General features: G+C 44.9%; 1 protein-coding gene across 1 annotated transcript in view; it reads right to left on the bottom strand.

The window, feature by feature from the left end:
* SCN8A (sodium voltage-gated channel alpha subunit 8) overlaps positions 1-15,183 on the bottom strand; it is a 121,298-nt gene that overhangs the window by 22,041 nt on the left and 84,074 nt on the right. The window contains 6 exon segments of the mRNA XM_023759654.1: positions 2,028-2,201; positions 5,490-5,644; positions 6,780-6,897; positions 7,441-7,911; positions 10,730-11,086; positions 13,137-13,310. Of these exon segments, the coding sequence (XP_023615422.1) occupies positions 2,028-2,201; positions 5,490-5,644; positions 6,780-6,897; positions 7,441-7,911; positions 10,730-11,086; positions 13,137-13,310 (1,449 nt within the window).

The raw sequence follows: 15,183 nt of genomic DNA, 5'->3' as shown, positions 1-15,183 counted from the left end.
CTGCCTGACAGACGTGAGCAGAAGGGGGTTCCTGGGAGAGCCTTGTTCCCAGAATGCCTGATTACCACCAGCCTGAATCAGGCCACGGCGGCCCTGCAAGCTAGTGTGAGCTCCCCAGGGGGTGGAGCACGCCTGCCCGTCCCTGGTGACCCCCTATGGCTCCTGGGACAATCCCACACAGAGAATGGTATTTGCTTACTAACAACTGGTAGAGGCGTTCTCAGGAGCCACTGTCAGGCCTCATGGCAATGTGAGAATGCAACAACTCCCCAAAGCTGGAGGGACTTACGGATTGTTGTTCGTTGGCTACATACCTGTCTCGTGCCTTTTACTTCCCTGACACTGAGTATAAAAAGTGATTAAAAATGTTTGCTGAATAAATGATGATGTGCAGAATTGTTAATGCTTTTAGCAGCTTATTTGGGTACAGAGGGATGTGAGATTCCTGATCGATATCCTCAAATTCTGGGGTTGCTCACGCCCGAGAGGAGGGAGATAGTGGTTCAGGTTAGGGTGGGCAGTGGAGGCAGTAAACGTCATGGTGGGAGAGATTTGTTCCAAATCACAGCTTCCCTAGGGCCGTTGGAGTGCGGTAGTGGATGCATCTGTCTGAATTCTTGGAAGGTCCAGAAGAGGAAGGGCTTCTTGGACTCCCGTAGGTGTGCCCCCTGACTCTCAGTGGCCCCTTGCTCTAGAAAGAGAGCAGGCCCAGGTCTCTTGGCCTTCTCCCAAGCCCCTCCCTGAACTCTGAGAGCTCAAGTCTCAGTCTGTGGGAGGCAGAGGCCCTTCTATCACAAGGTGCTGTCAACAGGTGCTAAAGGGAGTGCTGAAACCTCTAGGTAGGAGGGTCGCGGCTGGCACCCTCTGCGGGACCACCCATTTGGCTCACTTTAAGAGCAGAGGGTGACCTCCTCACCTCACTGAGGCAGAGGGACAGCTCTTGGAAGGAGTCATGAGCCGGGGGAGCTGCAGACCTTGTTGGGAAAGGGATGCATTTATAGAGCAGAGATCACTGCTGCTGCCGAGTGCTGGGCTCCTGTTATCCAAGGAAGAGGTTCCCATGCTGCTCTAGCCTGGATCCCAGAAGCACTCTACAGACAGCTCACCATGCAGCCAACAAACCTATATTCTAAATGTACCGACTCAGCCTCCAAATGCTCTACTTGCTGGCACTTCTCAGCCCTCAGCAGGAACTGAGTTCTCCATGGGCCCTGGTCCTACAATTCCCATTCACCCTTTCTCTCCAATGCTGATTCGGGTGGGAGAAAAAGCTGTAGTTATTACACAGAATAAGAGACAATCACCACGGTTAGAAAAGCCAACAAGAAACAAGTGCTGGTGGGGTGAGAAATAGTTACAGATGCAGCGGCCTCCACCCTGAAAAATAACTCGGGATGTAATGGCCAAGCCTTGGAGATGGTCTTGGAACCTGAGGGAAAAAAGGATTTTCTTAAGTTCGATGGTCACTGTGGAAATGGCCCTGTGGGGGAGAGGGGGCTTTATGTGGGTGTGAGCTCCCCTCTCCCTGAGAAGCTGACTGGCTCAGATCAGTCTGGTAGGAAGACCTGAGCTGGATGGAAGCGTCACGGGAACGGTCAGCAGGAGAGTCTACCCAGATCCCCCTCTCCCTGCATCCCGGCGGCACCCACCTCCGTCCCTCACCCCTCTCCTGGCAGCAGAAGAGGACATCCTGCAGTTTGGGACGAGAGCCTTCCTGTTCCCAGCCTAAGAAACAGGGGCTGTGATACCAAGGATTCCACTTCCCTTTCCTAATCTCTGAATTTTCTAAGCCAAACCGCCAGGGCAAAGAGCTGGCTGGCTGGCTGGTCGGTCCCCGGAGCAAATGCATTCAGAGCTCCCTTCCCAAAGTGAAGATCTGACGGCTCTGAAAACAACTTACCCAGACCTACATCTATCTACATCTTGCCTTATGCCCGGGGCCCCAGGCCGCTCCAGCCATGAGAAGAGAACTCCCTGTTTTTGTTTTCCTGCTAGAAAGGGTGGGAAGTAGAAAGCAGGACACGTACAGCCACAATGAGGAAGTCCAGCCAGCACCAGGCGTTGGTGAAGAACTTGACGAAGCCGTAGGCTGTCCACTTGAGCAGCATCTCCAGGATGAAGATGTAGGTGAAGACCTTGTCGGCGTACTCCAGCACGGTCCGGATGGTCCTCCTCTGCTCGATGTAGATGTCCTCGAAGGCCTGAAAGAGAGGCAGCAGCTGCCCGTCGCGCCTCAGGGCACACAAGCACCGCCCTGGCCGCGGCGCCTCCCACCACGAAGCGTGGCCTCTCCAGCTTCCTGTCTCTTCCACTTCACTCCCCTGCTACACGTGATTTTTTTTTTAAAGTTTTATTGAGCTATACCATACAATTCAGCTATTTAAAGTGTACCACAGCTTTTGGCATGTTCATAGTTGTACATCCATCACCACCATCAATTTTAGAATATTTTCATTGCCCCTAAAAGAAAGCCCACGTCCTCTAGCGGTCACCCTCTAGTCTATCTCCCCTTAGTCCTAGGCAACCACTCATCTACTTCCTTCCTCTACAGACTTGCCTCTTCTGGACATTTCATATAAATAAAATCATATAATATGTGGTCCTTTGCCCTAACCGGTTTGGCTCAGTGGATAGAGCAGGGGTGGGCAAACTTTTTGACTCGAGGGCCACAATGGGTTCTTAAACTGGACCGGAGAGCCGGAACAAAAGCATGGATGGAGTGTTTGTGTGAACTAATATAAATTCAAAGTAAACATCATTACATAAAAGGGTACGGTCTTTTTTTTTTTTTTAGTTTTATTCATTTCAAACGGGCCGGATCTGGCCCGAGGGCCGTAGTTTGCCCACGGCTGGGATAGAGCATCAGCCTGCGGACTCAAGGGTTCCAGGTTCGATTCCAGTCAAGGGCATGTACCTTGGCTGCGGGCACATCCCCAGTGGGGCACGTGCAGGAGGCAGCTGATCGATGTTTCTGGCTCTCTCTCCCTCTCCCTTCCTCTCTGTAAAGGGTCAATGGGATATATTAAAAAAAATAATAATAATATGTGGTCCTTTGTGGCTCGCTTCTTTCACCAAGCCCAATGTTTTCAGATTTCATCCATGTTGCAGCATGTATCAGTACTTCACTTCTTACTGATGAATAATATTCCAGTGAATGGCTATACCACATGTTGTTCATCTTTCATCAATTGATGGACATTTGTGCTGTTTCTATTTTTTGGCTATTGTGAATGCTGCTGCTCTGGGCATCTGTGTACAAGTTTTTATCTAGACATGTTTTCATTTCCCTAGGATATATATACCTAGTAGTGGAATGGCTAGGCCATATGGTAATGCTATGTTTAATTTTCTGAGGAACTGCCCAACTCTATTCCAAAGTGGTCGCACCATTTTTTTTTATATTCCCACCAGCAATGTGTAAGGGTTCCAATTTTTTCACCATCTTGCCAATACTATATATTTATATGACAAAATATTTTCTCCTTTTAGCCCCTGATGTCATAGATACAGGTAGAGGGCCACAGGGCTGGGAGATATTCAGGTAAAAAAAAAAGTCTTAGTACTACTTTCTTTCTCTGGAATTCCCGAATGAGGTAATTCTCTGATACAAAGGTATGAGCATTCCATGTGCAGAGTGGTAGACTGCACAAGGGTGGTGCCAAGAGAAGAGACTTCCTAAAGTGGGAAAAAGGAAACCTGGAAGGTGGGAAAAGTCCCTTGTCACGCAAACGGAGGCGTGGGCTCTGAGCAGTTCCAGAGGGACACACTGGGCTGCCTGCAGACTCTCTTCCAGAGGAGGCAGGGGAACACCAGGTGTTCCGGTCTCACTACTGGACAGTGGGGGCAGAGGTCATGGGTCCACAGTCCTCAGGATCTCGGTACAAATAAATCGCCCAGTGAAAACAGGACCAGCTTCCATGTTGCTTCCCCTTAACTCCATTTGTAGAAATCCATTCTACAGCCCAGGACATGTGAGAGGCCAAACACTGATCTTCGTGTCACCTGAGGCTCTAATCCCCTTCCCCTCAGGCTCCATCACAACCACATTCTAGTCTTTTCTGGGACAATTTGGCTGTGGCTTCACTTTGCTATTTTTAAGTCTCATGCCTACTATTGCACGGGGCCTCAGGTACTGAGCCACGTATCCCCTTTTATTCAATTATGATACATAACAATTGTCCAGGGTGAGTAGTAAACCAAGCTCAGAACGTTTATTTCGCTGCTGCTTTTTCTGTGGAGAAGGGGAAGAGAAGGACCAAAGGCTGGGGCATGCTCGTTAGTTGAGGTTTCTGTTTCCTAGATTTGAAGAAGGACGGCAACAATGACACAACACCTCTCCCCAACCACTGGCCTTAGTCTGATCCGCCCTTTCCTGGGGGGCAGAGGCCAGGCTGTCTGTCACCCTGCTGCCTGCACGGAGCCCCAGGAAGCGCCGAGTGAGTGCCTGCCGATGCGGTGACTCAGGGGTGGGCAGGGCGGGGGCTCCCCGTCACTCAGACCAAGGACACAAGCCACCATTTTCTGCCTCCAGCTTTCGTGCTGACACTTTCCTACATAAACCTGGTCCTTGGCATCCTTGGGCTCTTCTTTACCACACGTTACTGCCTGTTTCACCTTTTCTTATTCTCCTACCTCACAAGTCAGCAAAACTTCTCAAGGCCTTGGTGGGATCTGTGACACTGACTTTGGGGTTTCTCCCTTGTTATTTTCTTTGCTTCCAGATTAAGATTTGACTCCACACCTACATAAATGTGCCCACCTTCTTTAAAAACATTTCAAAAATCTCTCCCTTAACAAACAGAAGGAAAGTGTGTAGTGTCTCTAGTCCCTGTCCTCAAATCTGCTCAACCAGGAAGCAGCTCCCTCATAAATCCCCCGGTGAAAACAGGTCTCCTCAGCTACAATCCAGCCCAAGTGAAAGCAGATGCCAGAAAAAATGAGTCCTAGCAGGGGAGGAGCCTGCGTGTTCAGTGCCCTATAAGCCTCACAGATTAATGACCACGTACAACCACAGGAACAGAAATAACCCGTGTACCCGAGATCTAACACTCTAAATATCTGCTAAGGCCACCGGTTCTCCAAAGCCAGTAGGCTGTGAAGGGCGAGGGGGTGGAGGAACACTTCCCCCTCCATACCTTGGGCAACTGAAAAGTAAAGAGCAAGAGATTTGGGGTATTAGATGAGAAAGGGAAGTTCATTTTAGGAAGTTGCTTAGGTTGGGGCAAACCAAGCGGTGAAGACACTTGGTACTTTGTATTCTTGTCCTGATGAAAAGGCGCCTTAGGGCTGAGTCTAAAGATCAGGATGTGGATTCTAATCCCAAAGGCTCAAAGCACCAGCCAAAGCACTTCAACAGACCATTATTCTCGGGTCCACAGCCAATCAGTGTTCTCAGAGAAATCGGTCTTGGGCCCCATGCAGTCTTTCCCACTAGTTCCTATACACCCTTCCCCAGCCAATCCCTCATCATATTCTCCCCCGGACCTCACCAGGGCGCCACTGCTGAGCAGAATCATGAAGATGATGAAGGTCTCAAACCAATTGTGCTCTACAATGAGGAAGCACGTTTTCCGCAGGATCCACCAAGACTTGCCTAGGCCTTCTTCGATGTTGACAGTGCAGCACTTGAATCGCCGGACACAACCTGGCACCAGGGGGAGAGGCAGGTCAGACCGTGAACATGCCCCACCCAGCCCTGCCCTCTCCTCTATCTCCCACCAGATGCTGCCCCACCACACAGCTGGGAGCACAGCAGATGACTCAGATCATCTGATTAAGAAATCAAGAGGCTCACAGGGCTGAGGCCCTGCTGCAAGGCTGCCAGGGCCCTCTGGAGTTGGGAAGATGTCCCATAAAGTGAGGGAAAGAAAAGGGTAGTCAAGAGGCAGACAGAGCCATGACAGAAAAGGCCTTTCTAATGGAAATTTCTGGACTGATGCCAAGAGAAAGTGGACAAAGAAAAGTTAGAGCCCTGGCCAGTGTGGCTAGGTTGATTGAGCACTGTCCCATGCACAGGTTGCAGGTTCAATTCCAAGTCAGGGTACATGCCCGGGTTGTAGGCTCAAACCCCAGTGGGGGGCATGCAGGAGGCAGCCAATCGATATGTCTCTCTGGTCGATGTTTCTATCTCCCTCTCTCTTCCTCCCTCTCTAAAATCAATAAAAACATACTAAAAAAAAAAAAAAGATTGCCTGGCCAGCATGGCTCAGTGGTTGAGCATCAACCTATGAACCAGGAGGTCATGGTTTGATTCTGGGTCAGGGCATATGCCCGGGTTGCAAGCTTGATCCCCAGTGTGGGGTGTGCAGGAGGCAGCCAATCAATCATTGATGTTTCTTATTTAAAAAAGAAAAAAGAGAGAGAGAAAGAAAAGAAAGAGCCTGGCCAGTTTTTCTCAGTGGTTAGAGCGTTGGGTCACGACTTCAATTCCAGTGAAGGGAATGCACCTTGGTTGCAGGCTTGATCCCTGGCCCTGGTTGGGGCATGTGCATGAGGCAACCATCAATGTGTCTCTCTCACATCAATGTTTCTATTCTCTTTAAAAATCAATGGAAAAATGGGAAAAATATCTTTGGGTGAGGATTCACAAAAAAGAAAAAGAAAAGTTAGAGAATAGTTTGAGCAGGGAAAACAGCATCAACTGCCCTAAAAATGAGGAGGTGGGGAACAAGGTTCTTGAAGAGAGCCACTGAGTCCCCACCCTCTCATCCAACCAGTATCCCTAGCGACGCTGTAAACAGCAAGTGCCCCGTGCCCCCACCCCCCTCCTTGCCCCGCACCTTCTGTGAAGCAAGCTTCTGGGTCCAAGTATTCCTCAGGCTGTTCCACTGGGACCTCTTCTACTTCCGGCTTGATATCAATGGTACTTCCTTCAGAGGAGCTAGTATCATCCAGTTTCTAGATATGCAAGGAAAAGGGAGATCAAGATCAAGAGACTCTGCAGCAACATGTCCACACTCCACTGACTACTCTATACCTTTGCTGTGGATGATGTACTAGCTATAATTGTTCTCCTCAATTCTTACTTGAAAGTCATCATCATCCAACTCATGATGGGCAAACAAGTACCACAGGGCCTTCAAAACCTCTGTCAGGATGGGATATAACATTAGAACGCACTCACAGATGTCAGTAATCCACCCTAAACAAATGTGGCCATAGGCTGGTCTCAGGGATTCCGCTCACACAGATTAATGGCAGGGAACTACTTGAGGGGGTACTCCAGCCTCTGACCTAGATGATCCATAAGCCAGGGAGATAGATCCAGGAACATCTCAGGAATCGAGGTCACCTAGGGAAGGCCTAGAATGGCAACAGGGGGGTGAGTTGGCTATTCCAGATTCTCTCTACAAAGCCCATCGCTGAACCAATATCTGGAGCTGACAGAGCCCTGTTTGTTCTCACACAGGATCAAGGTTGGTTTCTAGGCTAGGACCTTACATCTTTGCTGCCGTCAGGATCTGATTCGCTGCTAACGTCCTCTGTGTTGACGTTCTCAAAATCGGACTCGCCTACGGCAATGGGCACCCGCACGGTTAAGTTAGGATTGTTGATGAAGGACATGTGGTCCTCATCAATAATGTACTTCTCCACGCTGCTGCCAATGCCACTGGTGGTGCCATTGCCATTCTTCTGGAAGTCTCCATTCCGGTGGATGTCTGCACCAGTGTGGTTGGCGATGCAGTTGGCCTTCTTATCGTACATCTCGTCCAGAGGTTTCACTTCATCGGCCTCGCGCTGCTTGAAGTGGGCCTGCATGAAGGCGTGCACTTTCACTTTGGTCCAAGCCACACCCTTCTTGATACGGATGACTGAGATCTGTAGGTTGTTCATTTCCCCATCATCATCCGTGGCTGCCAGATTGTCTGCACTGAAGGAACTCAGGAGCAAGGCCAGAAACAGGTTCAGCACCTGTACCAGTAGCATTCGGAAAAAAGGAGAGTGAATGTAGCATAGTGAATGGTAATTTATCCATTAAACTAGGAAACTGGAAGCCTACAGATTTATGTAACACACTCAAGAATTTATGTTGTGTTTTGCTTGGCCCACATAGTGTTTTAAACGCTCACGTTACTAGGTGAGCATTGCGTTTGATTTTTGGTTGTAATATAAGGAGTTTAGCACCTCTTTTCTTGGTTCTTTTATAGTTTTACATATATATATGTGTGTGTGTGTGTGTGTGTGTGTGTGTACACCTTGGTTACCTTTTTTATTAACAGAAAAAGAAATGTCTGTATCCATTTTGGAAGAAAATCTCCCCAAAATAAAACCAAAAAGGTAGATATGAATTATTGGGGAACATGAAAGAGTGCATAAATGCCAAATGCTCATGAGCAGTAGATGCCTTGGAGGACCCGTGTTAGAAAAAATAGGCTTGGAGAGCCCTACTTTCATACAACAAATCAAGAAGGTAGAACTAAAATACATTTCATGTCATCTCCTTTTAAGAATTAATTTTGTTTTCCTAACATGTATCAAAATAAAATAGTTTTATAAGACAGTGATGGTTCTGTTGTATAAGTGTTAAGCCACAGGATACAAGCTTTCTTGCTTTCTTTCTTTCTTTCTTTCTTTCTTTCTTTCTTTCTTTCTTTCTTTCTCTCCCTTTTCATTTCCTATTTTACTATATTGGTCATTAAGGTTAATTATTTTTATTAAAACTTACTTTTGAAAAGTGGGAGAGGTGTTCACTTCCTGATTTATACTTGGCCCTTAATTTGTCACACTTCTGAAGAGTAAGGCATATATTTTAAGTGGAGATAATAGTATGTACAGAGTGGGAGGGATGGAAACAATACATGAAATATACGTATCTGGATTATCTGGGCCATCTGTAGAATTAAAAAGGAGCATGTTGGTAATATGGGGCGGGTGTGTGAACTGGAGAGGGCTCTGAAGGCCAAATTGAGGGATTTGAATTTTAATTGGATCCACTATTGGTTCTTGAGCAAAGGAGTCACAGATGATTATACACATTTGAGAAAGCCATTCCTTAGGAACTAGGAGTTAGGAGACATATTTGCAGGAGGTGATAAGGGTCTGGATTAGGCTACAGTGATGTCAAATCTTAGAATGCACAAGAATCTCCTGTGGTGGGATATTTGTTAAAACTACATAGTTCCTTGGCCTCACCTGAGAGATTCTGATCCAGTAGATCTGGTGTAGGGCCTGGGACTTGACCTTTTTAATGAGTGAAACTTGGGTGGTTATGATGTTGGTGGTTTTCTAGAAATACCGGTTGGGTTATAGAAATGGAAAGGGAGGGGCAGATCTTAGACTATGAAGAAAGATGTAAATATAGAAAAGGAAGGAAGATGTAAATACAGAAAAGGAAGGAAGATGTATGAAAGACATCAAACATTTACTGGGAACGGAGAGAAAAGAGTCAGAGGAGACGTACAGTTACAGATTCCGAGAGACTAGATGAGCAGAAGCACTGAGCAAAGGGGAACCTGGGAAGGTGTCATCAGAAGAAAAATAACAGGTGGCTTTCTCATGTGCTCAGGTATCTGTAGACAGTCATGGAGAGCTGTCCTTGAGACAACTGAGAATGGGAGACTAGGGAAAGCGGGGTGAGTCAGGGCTGGTAACTGCTGATCCTACTACACACTAGTAGGTAATAGCTGTGTTCACTGAAGGAGTGGAAAAACTAGAGGGATTAGGACTGAGGGAATGGTGGTTGGGAATGGAAAAAGGGAGAGATTAAAACTAAAAACATCACAGAAGAGGGTGGCTACAGCTGGATCAAAGGCTGGTGAGTAGGAACCCTCTACTGGAATGCTTCTCTATTGCAGAACAGGGAAGAGAACTAACATGGATGAGCTTACAAGGGATCCTCTGAGTGTGCCTTCTTCCAGTCCTCCTTGCTCTACACTTACAGGTGAGATTCGGCCTGATCTGAGAAATGGGTGCTCCCACGCACTTTAGTGTGCATGTCAATCATCTGGGAATCTTGTTAAATATGCAGATTCTGATTCAGTAGCTCTGGGGTGGGGCCTAAGTTCTGCATTTGTCACACACTCTCAAGTGATCTCGTTGCTAGTCCTCAGATCACACTCTGAGAAACAAGGTGTTAAAACCTGTTGGTGAATGCTCTATCTACAGAGGCAGAAAACAGCAGGCAGGCAGATCGAAGTAAAGCAAGAAAGCAATTTGTCATTTTTACAAATTAAATAAAACCCTAAGATGGTTTAGGTCAGTGGTTCTTAATGTAGGGCAATTTTGCCAACTAGGGGGCAATGTCTGGAAACATTATTGGTTGTCACAACTTGGGGTTGGGGTCACTTCTGGCCAGTGAAGGATAGAGGCCAGGGATGCTGCTAAATATCCTACAATACACAGGACAGTCCCACAACGAAGAATTATCTAACCCAAAATGTCAACAGTGTCAAAGTTGAGAAATTCTGGTGTAGAAGACAGAAAGTTTTGTAGTAGAAAGAGTATAGAGTTTGAAGTCTAGGATCTAACACAAACCCCAACATTTATCAACTATGTGAGTCTAAGAAAAGTCACTTTTCTGAGTTTATTTCCATAACTATGAAAAATGTGGGCAGGTTGTGGGGCTTATGACTCAGTAGGCCTCTGTAAATAGCAGCCTCCTTTCCTTCATTTGTACCTTAGGGTTCTTGGGCCAAGAAAGAATAAAAACCAACACAGACATGGAAGATACTAGAAGGTTGAAACAGACTGGACTTGTCGGCCAAGATAAGATGTACAAGTTAGTACTAACCACCAAGTTGCCAATAACCATGACCATCATGAAGACGATGAGGCACATGGCCTGGCCTGCCACCTCCATGCAGTCCCACATGGTCTCGATCCACTCCCCGCACAACACTCGAAAGACAATGAGGAAGGAATGAAAAAAGTCATGCATGTGCCACCGAGGGAGTTCACAGTCCTGGTTGATCTTGCAGACACACTCTTTGTAGCTCTTTCCAAACAGTTGCATCCCCACCACAGCAAAGATGAAGACAATAATGGCCAGCACCAGGGTCAGGTTGCCCAGGGCACCAACTGAATTTCCAATAATCTTAATCAGCATGTTCAGGGTGGGCCAGGATTTGGCCAATTTGAAGACTCGGAGCTAAGGGAAAAACAAACAAACAAAAACCAAGTGATACTCCATCCATTTTCTTACCACATGGCTAAAATAAAAGCATATATCATTAATAAGATCAGCTTACATTTACTGAGCACCCTTGGGAAATTCCCAGGACTTTCTAACAGTCTTGGACTAAACTGGGAGAAACTGAGGCACAAATAAGGGAAAACCGATTAATTTTACAGTAAGTGAAAGATTTAGAAGTAGGAACCACAAATACTGGCTTTAGTCCCTGAGCCAATCTACTTTTTTAAAAAGCCATACATGAGCATACCTTTTTCCTATTAATTTTCCCTCAATTTCTCAAGGGACATATCAAGGAAAACGTGATACGTAGTGAACTAAAAGACGAGTATGGTAAGGACAGTGACAATAAATTATCTGTCCCCTTTAAAAAAGCATTTAAAACTTCTAAATAGCTGTTTTGCTTGCCAATAAATAATTAATGGATGATATGAAACTTTGTGATATGTTTGGAATAATTTGGAAGGAAAGCACAACTCCCGAGAAGGGGCGGTTCCACATACATCAAACGTCTTCTGAAAAGGGACTATACAGGGTGGGGCAAAAGTAGGTTTACAATTGTTTGTACGGAAAATAATACAATAATTAATAAATAATAATACAAAAATACACTGTGCTTCATGTACTCACAACTGTAAACCTACTCTGCCCCACCCTGTGTTGATACCAATTCAGAGGACGGAACTTTTGTATGTCAATCATGAAATTTCGATATTCTATATTCATTCATGTGACCAGATTACAAGGTCTTGGCGAACAGCCTGAGAATGCATAAAGACTATGAATGGAATGATAGTAATGAGGTTATCATCAGTCATAAGTTAACAACTCAAAGATAATGTAACAGGAATTCTAATAGAAGCAATAGCATTGATTTGAACACTTTTTTAATTTTACTGAAAACTTTAGTCTTATCTGAGAGTTCAAGATTTACCAGGTGTTGCCCTGTGTATATCTGGGTCACTCATATTTTCCCCTCTTGACTGGCTTCTAATTTATTAAGAATATTAGTGCTAAGGTTTCTATCTTTTAATCCTGCTTCTCATTTTGTAGATAATGAGAACTGTTCTCAAAAAGTCTATTATGAAAAAAAAAAGTCTACTGTGGGCTGGATCCTAACCAAAGACTAGTCAGCAGAGGTTCCAGAAACTTGGCAGATGTTAAGTTTGTGAGTTGGACTGAATGAGATCTCTATTTTACAAGTATTTCTACACTATTCCAATTCTCTTACTTAGATATGCTGATGATCCTGATGAAAAAAAAACACACCTTAAATTCTTTCAGCTGCAAGTGCACAGGTATCTTCCCAATAGGGAGAGAGAAACCTAAGCCAGTTCTGATGCTTTGTCTGAGCGGGATCCACGAAGCTTCTCAAGGGACTTAGTCAGCACATCACACTTATGCTTATGCTAATGGGAAACTATTCTGAAGATACTGTTCACTATTCTTTCAGAGTCATTTTAGTAATTACACATTAACTTCTTCAAATACATTAATTTAAAAAATCCTTCTTAGTTAATGACATGGAAAACAAAGCCAATGTTCAACAGCTAATTTCAATGTATATATTTTAAAGATTATTTTATTTTCATTTTCTGGAAGGAGTTACCAAAATAGAAGCAACGAGGAAAGCCATCTTTGAGTAAGGAGGAATTTTTGCCATTTCAGAGAGATGTTCGGATAAAGAAATAGGTCCACAAGCAAATCCAAATAGGATCTCAGAATAGTCCTCGGGAGCCCTCCTTCATTTTTTACATTAACCATTACCTTAGGAGGAACTTCCTAAAATTGACATCTGTTTGTTGACTGATTTTAAAAACTAACCTCTACATTAGGTGTTTAACAGGACAATTTTCAAGGTTTTATTAGCTAAGCCAATAAATAGCCAACTGGAATTGGAAGCAGAATATAGCTAAGGATTTTTAAAAATCGAATTAACTTATGCAAAACTCCTTCTAGTATTTGCAAGACAGGAAATGTAAAAAGAAACTGGAGAAATGTGGAATACCAATCGGAAAGATCGCAGCACCGAAAGCCCCTCCACATCTGCTAGACTCAGTTCCATTAAACTGAGGGAGACAATAAATCCATCAAAAATGTTCCAGCCTTCTTGGAAGTAATAGTAGGGATCCATGGCTATGAGCTTCAGAAACATTTCCGCTGTGAAAATTCCAGTGAAAACCTGAAGGGGGAACGCATGGGTTAAGAAAAAGAAATAACAGGAGAATGGCTTTATCAGCATCTTTGAATATAATATATCCAAGAAGCCTCAAGAACCAGCCTTGGTTAAATTCTGCATCTGAGGAATCAATATCTGGATGTCCCATGACCATGCCACATGATGCAGGAAAGTCTTATTTTTATTTTTACTTTTTAATATATTTTTATTGATTTCAGAGAGAGGAAGGGAGAGGGATAGAGAGATGGAAACATCAATGAGAAAGAAACATTGATCGGCTGCCTCCTGCACACCTCCTACTGGGGATTGATTCCACAACCGGGGCATGTGCCCTGATCGGGAATTGAACCAGTGACCACCTCTTGGTTCATGGGTCAATGCTCAACCACTGAACAACACTGGCTTTCTTTCTTTCTTTCATTCAAATATTTTTTATTCATTGATTTTTAGAGAGAGGAAGGGAGAGAGATTGAGAGAGATTAGACATTAATTTTGTTGTTCCACTTATTTATGCATTCATTGGTTGCTTCTTGTATGTGCCCTGATGGGGGATGGAACCCATAACCTTGGCGTATCTGGACAATGCTCTAACCAACTGAGCTACCTGGCCAGGGCCTTATTTTCCTCTTGAATGAAGTACTCAGCCCTAACGTTTACATCTTTGTTGCCAGAACCACCCAAATCACATGATTTAAATGTAGCTGAAAAATGATTCTAAGCAATGAAAATACCACACAGGTGACTGCTTCTAAAGGGTCAGCAGTCATTTGAGTATGCATGCTTGGGATGTTTGCCTAAATAAATAAATAAATAAAAAATCACTCATCCTATTTAATAAAAGGCTAATATGCAAATCGACCGGACGGCAGAATGACTGGTCACTATGACGCGCACTGACCACTAGGGGGCAGATGCTCAATGCAGGAGCTGCCCCCTGGTGGTCAGTGCGCTCCCACAGTGGGAGCGCCGCTCAGCCAGAAGCCGGGCTCATGGCTGGCGAGTGCAGTGGCGGTGGCGGAAGGCTCTCCCGCCTCCGCGGCAGCGCTAAGGATGTCCGACTGCTGTGGAGGGCGGGTCTAAGCCATCAGTTGGACATCGCTGAGGGTTCTCAGACTGCGAGAGGGTGCAGGCTGGGCTGAGGGACTCCCCTTCCCCTGAGTGCACAAATTTCATGCACTGGGCCTCTAGTTGTTTTATATTAGGAAAATACAGCATTATTTCTGACTTGATATTATGTATTATCAAACTTAAACATATGCTACAGGGTTTCTTGTTTTAAATAGTAAAGCAACAGAACATTGCTAAAAGTGTACAAAATACAGGAAAAACATCCATAGTCTCACCATCTTGCATACAACTATCCATTTTATATATCTCCTTTCTGCTTTTTTCAAATGTGGACACACTTTGACAAAGTTGTAAAATCGCTGTTACCTGTTTCCCATTCCTCTGCCTGACAGAGCACCTTGTGCTGCCTAATGCCCTCTGTGTCCCACGGCCTTAGTCACATGACAGGCAGCAGGGAAGTACAATGCCATGAACAAACCAGTTCCCTCGCTCCAAGCTGACCACATGACATCAGACTCTTACTGAATATTATGTTTTTTAGAGGTGAAGACTTTAAATGCAATAGATTTAAAACTGACTATAAATTAGTACTTATAACCACTTGGTTACCAAATTTACACATGAAGGAGTTTAAGAAAAATGTTAAAGAAAAGGTCTGAGGAGAGAATTAAAAATAGCGAAAAATACTTAAGATTACAGATATTGTGGAAATATACTGAATTAATGTATAGAAATGTAAAACCCCCAGAATGACTTGAAGGATAAATATCAAGATAGAGTAAGTGGGCTACCAGTTTTTGGGGTCCAT

The sequence above is a fragment of the Myotis lucifugus genome, unplaced genomic scaffold (genome assembly GCF_000147115.1).
Source record: "Myotis lucifugus unplaced genomic scaffold, Myoluc2.0 scaffold_160, whole genome shotgun sequence".
Classification (NCBI taxonomy): Eukaryota; Metazoa; Chordata; class Mammalia; order Chiroptera; family Vespertilionidae; genus Myotis; species Myotis lucifugus.
This window is presented reverse-complemented; position numbering and strand designations above follow the sequence as displayed.